Source organism: Mercenaria mercenaria, chromosome 9 (genome assembly GCF_021730395.1).
Source record: "Mercenaria mercenaria strain notata chromosome 9, MADL_Memer_1, whole genome shotgun sequence".
NCBI lineage: Eukaryota > Metazoa > Mollusca > Bivalvia > Venerida > Veneridae > Mercenaria > Mercenaria mercenaria.
Genome location: NC_069369.1, coordinates 39931928 through 39941649, shown reverse-complemented (window position 1 = coordinate 39941649; position 9722 = coordinate 39931928). Strand labels below are relative to the sequence as shown.

Here is a 9722-nt window from a genome sequence, read left to right as displayed (position 1 = left end):
GTAGTGTCGGGAATTATCGTAACCGCATGAAGAACACTGAGAAAACCATTCACATTTAGAACAGATTTATTACAAAAATAAATAAATAAATAAATAAAACTACAAACATATCAACAAAACCAGTTAGAAAACGAAACAATAAATACATAAAATAAAATAGGGAAACTAAATAATCTACACTTTTTAAGATGAACAAATCAAAATGTAAAAAATGTCGCATTTGATCATAAACACAGAAGGGTGGATATATATAAGCTGACTGCTTCTAATCGCTACTTTAGGTTGATGACAGACAACGATGCTTGTATGAAATGCTCTAAATCTAAGATAGTTTTAACGTACTTTTTTAACAATTTTCCCGTCCATGTATCCTTTCCCGTAACCTTATGAACACTTTTAACAGCGGTAAACGGGTCTTCCGATGTTGGTCTTAATGAAATAACTGCGTCTCTCATATGACTGATAGTCCTGTCTAATAGAGATTTAAGAGTATTGTCAATTTCTAAAACTAAGTTTGACTGAAGTTTTTTAAACTGTCCTCCAAGTTGTATAAGTTCTTTACTAAAATATTCCAAAACCAAACTCATGTCATATAGAACTTCTTCTCCACACAATGCCTATAAAAACATAAAAGCATAAATATTATATAAAATTATCGATGAAGCTTATTGATAACGTGAACATTTTATTGACTATAAAAGTTTTATAACCAATAATATCTAGTTTTTTATGACTGATATTTTTCATTTTTTGATTATTATTGTTTGATATATTTTCGTTAACCTAATAATTTATGCAAATTTATCATTTATTTCCAAATGTAGCCGTCTTCAAAACCTGAACTCTTAAAGATGCTGTCAAAGGTAGGAAAGTAATTGTACTTCGCCTTACCGATATTTTAAAAATGGTAAACTTTCCCCTACCGGTGATGCGAAATATCGTTTTACCATCTTTACTTTCTCTCTGAAATGAAATGTTTCACTATGTTAGTATCATAAGAAACGATAGTGAAATAAAATGTGAAATAGTCATGAATGATGACTGACTAGTCTTTTACTTTACTAAACAAACTGAGATGTTTAATATAAAAGATTTACAAAGATTTTATTAATAGAAAGATAAAATATAAATCGCATAATGCCATTAGGCGTTTTAGACAACACTATTTTGAAAAAGTTTAAACTCAAAAAATGGATAAGAACCACCACTTACAATATAAACTTTAGTATCTTGAATATCATGTAGAATATCGTTTAAAGAAACTGTCACTGGGAACAGCCTGTTTTGTACATCCAAAGAATGTCTGCATGGATGATCCTTTGCTTTGGTGTCATGACGAATATTTTTGGCTATTTTGTGTCGTCTAGGATAGGCGAGACTGTACTGGTACAGCGGTAAGCAAAGCAATAGAACAAATCCTGAAATGAACACGATATTCATGTAGAAGATGTTAAAACGTACATACGAATGAATATTCTGATAATAATGAATTAGTTCACTGGAGAATAAAGTATTCGAATTCCACTCAGATAAAGAAATAAAACGCAAGTGTTTCATGGATGCACATTACAACGTAGTAAAGTAATGGATTAGGTACAGCTATATTTTGTGCCACCACATAATTTGCTTTTTCAGACTGACAAAATGCATTTTTGTTTCTAGAATTAGTAAATGCCATTAAACATCTACATTAGTAAATAAAATCAAGTATTTGTGAAATTCTTTTCTTTATTTCTCCATAAGTGACATACCTTACGTATCTAATTCGGGCAAAATATGACAGAGAGTAGATAAACAGGCAGCTTTGCTGTCGTATTTGTATCACCTAATTCTCGAGCTGTGTTACAAAACAAATGTGCTCCAAAAATAACTTCCCTAACAGTTACAAATTAAAGGTTATGAAAATTCATTTTCTGGAATGAAATGCAATGCCGGTAGAAGAAAGTATCTGAACCGATCAGTTGCAAAAATGTGCGATATACATTTAGCTTGCACAACGTCCTATAGCAAAGAAAACCCAGGTCTTAAGATCATTTTGAAAAACATAATATTGTAAAGCATACATTTATAACAATATGGAGTATACATTACAATAATTAAGAGCATACATTATAACATTATGAGAAATGTTGAGCATACTTTACATTAATGTAGCAATAGTACACTTGTCTTGATATTGTGCCATTTCAATATAAACAACTTTATGACACGTTTATGTTAACTATGTATGATATATGCTTTATTTCTATATTTACCTGTAAACATGGCAATTTTTAAAGCAACGGCTATATAGCTAAATGAACCCTTTTTGCTCTGTGGCTTCAAAATAATTACCTGTAAGTGCGTTAAATTTCGCATATATATACATCAGGCAAGATCCGGTTGGATTTTGGGCCAATCGGGGGAATTTTTTTCTAATGGCATTTAATGGATAGATATTTGTATTAACATAGACTTATTCGAAGAACTACCGGGGTATGGTTAAATATTTGAAATATTGCTAATACTTTAACGATTTACTACACCATCGGTACAGTTGAAAGAAGTCGAAGACAGGGTTAAATTTGTAATGACTCATTCTATGTTTTGATATGGTATACTTCTTGTTTATGGCCTCGAAACAAGTAGATTATCATATAACTATTAACAGCTATATTCCCCTTCGGCATCTTCCGATGTGAAAGTATCACTGCTGAATCTTTTAACAAAATTATAAGAAATTAAAGCAGGCAAAAAAATGCAATAACAAATTATACAGTAAAACCCACGGTAAAGCTGAAAAACGTATGCAGAGCAACCTCGTCGAGAAGACAGAACCAGGGACTGTGCACACCAAATAGTCTACTCGGATGAAAGTTGTAGAGATTCAGAGGATATGTTGTATTGCTTTTCATTACGATGAAGCAAATGGGTTTGTGTATTGTATGAAGATTCCAATTAGTCAAAGAAGCACACGTGACCTAGATGTATATTATACGTAGGTAAAGACATATCACTTAAAACACGTATGCATTTAAACAACAGTATGACCTCATTAGATATATAAAAGGTCCTGATGATTATAAATCAAGCATTGTTGAAGACTTCTACTTGCTACCTCAGAGGAATAGACATAAAATGTCTTCAGAATGAACTTTCATGGGAAAGTGCAGATGCAACTATAAAGTGTTGAAAATTGTTTAAACACGATGTGGAATAAAAGGTAAACATTATTTTGGGTAATGAAAGAACTTGGTTTTCGACGTACATCGATCCGTTTAGTAGACGTTATCACGGTTTGAGATACGGGAAGGGTATTGGAATTCAGGTAAAATCTTGTCCACATTCCTTCTATTGTAGTATAAACGGTTCGTATATTTGACACATAGAGCTGCTAGTCATATTTTTCTCACGCCTACACAAGTGGCCTTAAAAGTTTTCCCTATTATTGTTTATACATCTGTAAATATGATAGCCATTACTGAATAAACGAAAACTCTCCGGAGTATTACAAGCGCAGATATCTTCCAGACGTGGTTTTATTTGAAATATCCTACATTTAAACAGTCAACCTACGATCCTTGTATGTTGAAAATGTTCTTTCTAATCTCCTTAAATTTATAGAAAAGTCATTATTCAGTACAGAAATAGTACGTAACTCTAAGTATTCAATAAAATAGGAAAGTGTTGTATTATTGCAGTAATTTTGAATTCATTCGGTAATAATTATGAAAAGTAGTAAAAATAAAATATCATTTAACATGTCTGTTAAATATGTCCTTATAGGACGTCACGAAAGCAATTCAATAAGTCTGCATAATTTGCTGGGTATCATAACTCGTTATAGTCATTTCTCGATTTATCTGACTCATTTGAATTGAATTGTGCCACTGCTGTAAAATTCTAATGTTGAAACATAATTATATTTGAGGCTAAAAGTATTGCAACAAAAATGTAAAATTACATGACTGGAGGATGCAATGTATTAAAATTTAATCTTTATTACAGATGTATTTTTGGCGGCATGATAATACAGTTTGTAACATAAGATGTAGAGTTTTTGATGCTTATTCATACATGACCAGATTTATTTTCCTATTAGACAAAGAAGTCTGAAGCAATGTGTTGTTATGGGGCTAAATCAACGTCAAAAGTCACTGTAGCACGTTGGAAAAGAAAACTTCACAAACGGACAAATATATGGCGGATGTCGTCAAGGAGATGGGGGTTATAATCATTGATATCTTGTTTGAATCAAAATAATATATATCAGACAGCGTTTTCTCTTGAATAGAATCATTAAAGCGTATTTTTTATGAATCACTAAATGTAGTACAGATGAAACATATTGACTGGTTCACAAAAAGCAATAAGTTACTCGCGCAATAGGGAAAAAAGACTTAAACACGATACATCTCAGTCCCCGAAATCTAGCATGAACACATTATATTTTGAGATCTCTTGAATGAATGATTACTTGATTACTTGGTCAACGGTATTCCCGGTCCATTTTTTTTTAGAATATATTTTTTGAAAGTTCTCTTACCTACCCAGTCCATGAATCCATGATGTGCATACTTCACATTGAGACCAAGAACTGGTAACACATGTGCTAAAAATGGAATGTCTGTTTGTGCATTTTTAGGGCAAATATAGTAAGGACAATAAAACTACATTGTCTAAGGGCTAACTTTTAAAAGGGCCTTATAATTGGTTCTCTTTCAACCCTATCAGGTATAAAACATCCAGTGGTATACTTGAATAATATATACTGACGAGATAAAGAAACGCCTCATTCAAACTCGGTATACAATTTTTCGTTAACCGTGATTCAAAATTAGAAAAGAACAATTCCATTCGCAAATTAGATGCTTTACAAGAATTTATGGTCAATAAGAAATCATTTCATTGTCGCATTAAGCTTAAATCTTGAATTTTAATAGCCCGGTCGGAGAAATTGCATTAGAAAAATCAGTAGCGCGTGTGGCCACCTCTGCTAGCAACCACAGCAGCAAGGCGACGCCTCATAGAGCCGCACCAGTTGCGTAACAGATACCGTGGGATTCTGGCCCACTCCTGGTGCAGCGCTGCTACCAGTTCCCGGACGTTTGCTGGCTGGGGTTGACGTTGGCGTAACCGCCGTCCGAGATAATCCCACGCGTGTTCAATCGGATTGCAGTCCGGTGAACACGCCGGCCAAGGTAAAACATTAATGTTTCTAGCCTGTAGAAAGTCCCTGGTGACGCGTGCAACGTGAGGTCGCGCGTTGTCGTGCTGATAGACTAATCCTTGACGTTGACGGAATAAAGGGACAACTACATGACGTAATATCTGGTCGATGTAACGCCTGGCTGTGAGATTACCTTGGCAAACGACGAGTTGGGACTTAAACCTATGGTTGATTGCTGCCCACACCATTACTCCACCTCCACCGTAACGATTGTGCTCCAAAACGCAATTGTTTGCGTAGCGTTCATGGCGTCGTCTATGGACACGGATACGTCCGTCGGCGTTCCACAATTTGAACCGCGACTCGTCACTGAACACTACGTTCTGCTAACGCTGGCCGCGATGGTTGCGGGCCCAAATAAGACGTTGGTGACGGTGGCGTAACGTTAGAATTAGACCGCGGTAGGGCCTACGACAGGTAATTCCGCGTTCTCTGAGTCGATTTCTCACTGTATGTTGACTAATTGGACGTCCACGGTTACCTACAACTATACGTGACGTAGATTGCGCCGTCATAAATCTGTCACGTAAATGACGTTGACGTATATAATTATCCTGTCGTATTGACGTTACACGCGGTCTATCTGAACGTGGTCTATCGATAGACGTTCCCGTGTCTCTAACACGTCGAATAAGACGCACAATTGTCGAACGAGAGACGTTAAAACGTCTAGCAACTTGTTCCTGCGTTCGCCCACATTCAAGCATAGCCAAAACCTGAGCCCTCTCTTCATAATTCAGCCTCGACATTACGAAAACTAATGTTTTTTTTCAGAGAATAGCTGAAAATATGGTTGTGTGTCGTATTACACATGTACATGTGCAAAAATCGTTCAATCAAACCACATGGTTTACATGCACGGACTGCACGAGGAAATCATGACCAGCTACATGAAGTGAACAAATGGCTGAATGAAATCGCGCGAGTTTTTGTTCACTGTGTTTGTCGGTCAGAGTACATGTAGATTTACTACATTTCACAACAATTAAAAGCGTTAGGAAAAAAATAACGCCAAATTTCAATGAGGCGTTTCTTTATCTCGTCAGTATAGATCATTGTGCTTTGATTTAAGGCGGATGCCAGATCTGGAAGTGGTCAAGATTTTTTTTGACAGGGGCAAAAACTCGTGCTTCAAATTTTACAATATTTTTTGAAGAATAGTATAGGGAACAATTATTTTCCTAAGTTGAATAAAATTATCCGTAGATTTGTAAAATGTTGATCTTTTGTATACATTAACATCGATCTGATATTAACAAACATGTTAATTAGTTGAAAATATACCGTAGTAGTTCTTTAAACACCCCAGCAGCACCCCTCCTCTGCCCCTCGCCACTCTAATTAGAACTGTAAAGTATTGGCAATCTCTTTGTATCAATGTTATTATTATGTAACACTTTCAGCAATGGTTTAAGAACGGTTCAGTTGCTGATTTCAAGATATATGACTGGTAGTTAACCCTTCATTTGCGTTCATGCAATGCATCAGATGTTTGCTGAAGTTTTTTACTGGAAAATCCTTTCTTAGAGAACAGCACATATCTAACATTGTCTATATTTCTTTTCGGTTTATAACAACATAAATAAGATACTGTTCGTGTCACAGCCTATTTTGCTATATCTGATATTTTATTTGTATGGGATCCTCCCCAAATTCCATTATTCCCTCAAGTAATGAAGGTATTCTTTATTATTGAACTCCAGTGCTTTTGTCCTATTTTATCCGACAAGTCCATTTCCGTCTTTTCTTCCAGTTTTCTTAAAACGAAATCTGCCAAATTCATCTCAGTCACTGGATTTGATAGGTATTTCAACGTTTGTCTCCGCAATGGTGTTTCCGATGTTGGATTTTGTATCTCTTGCATTTGAACTTGTCCTCGTCTTGCCCTTTCTCCTGACTGATGGTCTTGGATTTGGGGCAAACCCACCTTGTTTATTGTTGTTATTACCATCAGTCTGATACAACACCATGTTTACAATATCTAGTTGTTTACCATCAAGAGATTCTGTAGCTCTGTGGAAATTATCGCCTGCTGCTCGAAGAGTTAATCCACGTTTACTGTTTGAAGGTACTGTTACTTTCTGTTGATATTTAGCCCAGCTTGTGTCAATACGCTCTTTCTCTTCATAACTTATTTCATGTCCATTTTTATTGATTAAAAGGACTGCATCTTTAGATTGTTCCAGCTGGTGAATTGTTAGACTTAAATCTACATGCTTTGGTGTTCTACACTTGCCTCTAGAGCATGTATATATCATGTCTTGACAGATAGATAGTATTTTCTGATGCAAATTTGTGTTTCTCTCTTTCATCTGAGTCATGTCGACTGATAAAGCCTGAAACTACCCATGACACAAAAAAGTACATTTCACTAGGGACGACCTTTTCTTCCAGTTCTTTATAAATATCTATCGGATCTAGAGGCTGAATTTGTATTCCGGTGCGTTCCCATTTTTAAGGAACTGAATATAACAGCTGCGTGAAATAACACTAACTCTAAATACTGTTTGAACTGTATTTTCACTAACGCTTAAATCTACCTGTATCTGTGCAGACACCAGTGCTTCTTTAAATCTTGCTGCTGAATTTATATCGTGTTCCAGCTTTAGTGATTTATCGATCAACAAGTCAGGGTTACCTTTACGGTTGAACAAAATTAAACGAAACGTGTTCGTATATTGAGTATTTAGTTTCATTTTTAGAGAGGGGTGTAAGATTTGCTTCGTCCTCAGTCCTTGCTTCTGTGAGTATTGCTTGGCATTGCTGAAATAAGTCTGTCATTAAGTAGGCGTGTTTAGATTTTATTTGAGGCAGGATTTTATTGATTAGTTTTTTCAAGAGCGGTATTGTATACATAGTCTCCATTTGGCATAACAATTTCTCTTACATATTGCTTAATGTATTTACAGTTGCACCTTTATGATACTTTGCTTTATTTGTTTTAAATCTGTTGTAATCACACCATAGTTACAATTCATTTCTATGCCACATTTTTCACTAGCCCTCTTTTCAAGGTTAGTACAGAACTCAAACGTACTTACATGAATTACTACAGAATTAGTGTTATATCTTTCTTTTACGACTTCTGTTCACAAAAGAAACAAATAAATTTTAAATGGCCGTCTTGGAATTTTGGAACTTAATGATCCTGGTCCTGTAGAACTTGCTGATCCATGTGTTCCTTCATGTAACTGCTACTGACTTCCTAGTCTTGCTATATGATGTTTGCTTGTAAATGTAGAGTAGCATCTTCTATGCCCGTGAATATCACTACTGGTGTCTCGTAATTTTAGTTCTTGATCAGCGTCATATTCAACTACAGAGTCAATATACTTATCAGTGACAATATTACCAGCATCTATGCGGCTTTTTCAAAGCACGCAGACAAATAGAAATGCCCTTATCTGATGCTTTTCTAGCAGTTTGTTTCAGCCGTTTCAGTTTCGCAAATAATGCACTTATTTTGTCCATACTTAATCTTCGTTTAACAGACGTCTGTTTCATCTTTAGGGAACTTGGTTTCATCGTTCTGGCTTCATACTACAATATATTACTCAAACATGACTGAAATTCTTGAAAATAATTCAAATGATTCTAGAATGAAAACATTTACAGTCTAAGTTATTATTATATTAATTTTACAGGAAAAACACCTTTGACATCTAACTTTGAATCTTAGTGTGTGGGGTAAGTAAAAATTGCTATATAAAAACTCAACCACTTCTGACTTTGGCATCCACCCTTAATTTTAATGTATGTGGTAATACTATCACCTGGTATCAACATATTTTTTTTTATACCTTATGGGTTGAAAAAGAAATAACACACCCCGAGCCAGCTCCTACACTAACATACATTTTGTTTGTGTATTGTAAAATACCAAACTCCAACGCGGTGATCTCCCTTGCCGCTTCGCTCATCAATGAGCAAAGCGGTAAGGAAGATCACTGCGTTGGAGTTTGGTAAAATACATGCTTTTGAATTTTTTTAGGGCTCATACCTTTAACATCGCACACTCATCTATTCCAAGAGTTATGTGTAGCCAGAGGCATAAATATTCTATGCTTGTCCTGCTATTCACCCTCATAACTTGTAAGAAATATTATTGACATAACTGTGATTTTAAAGAATTGTATATTGTTTCTATCTTTCTTCAAATCGCTCCTCGCCCGCTCCAAAAATAGGTAAAATTCAAAAAGAAAAAACAACAACAACAAAAAACCCAACAAAACAATACAATGACAAAGAAATTAATTGGCGTGGCTTTATACAAAAGAATATGTAATATGTCGTTCAATTTAACGTTTCACAAAAATTTATGCGACGTGAACCAAAAAATGCAAACAAGAAGGTAAAATATAAATCATGTACATGTGCCGTGTAACGAATTCCCAGAGTCAAGTACATAGATATCTGGCACAAATGGTTAAAAACGATGCAACTGACACACAAAGAAAGATATTTTCATCATTTTTCTTTGATGTGAGGGCTATTATTTTATAAACTGAAACAA

At 35.0% G+C, this 9722-nt stretch overlaps 1 protein-coding gene across 1 annotated transcript; it reads right to left on the bottom strand.

Moving 5' to 3' along the window:
* Positions 1-245: 245 nt before the first annotated feature.
* Positions 246-7530, bottom strand: LOC123547898 (uncharacterized). Its single transcript, XM_053550527.1, has 4 exons — positions 7002-7530; positions 1213-1418; positions 892-963; positions 246-617 (listed from the first exon to the last, which is right to left on the bottom strand). Exons 1-4 carry the CDS (start codon positions 7528-7530, stop codon positions 273-275), a joined length of 1152 nt encoding a protein of 383 aa, XP_053406502.1. The 3' UTR covers positions 246-272.
* Between the last annotated feature and the right edge of the window lie 2192 nt (positions 7531-9722).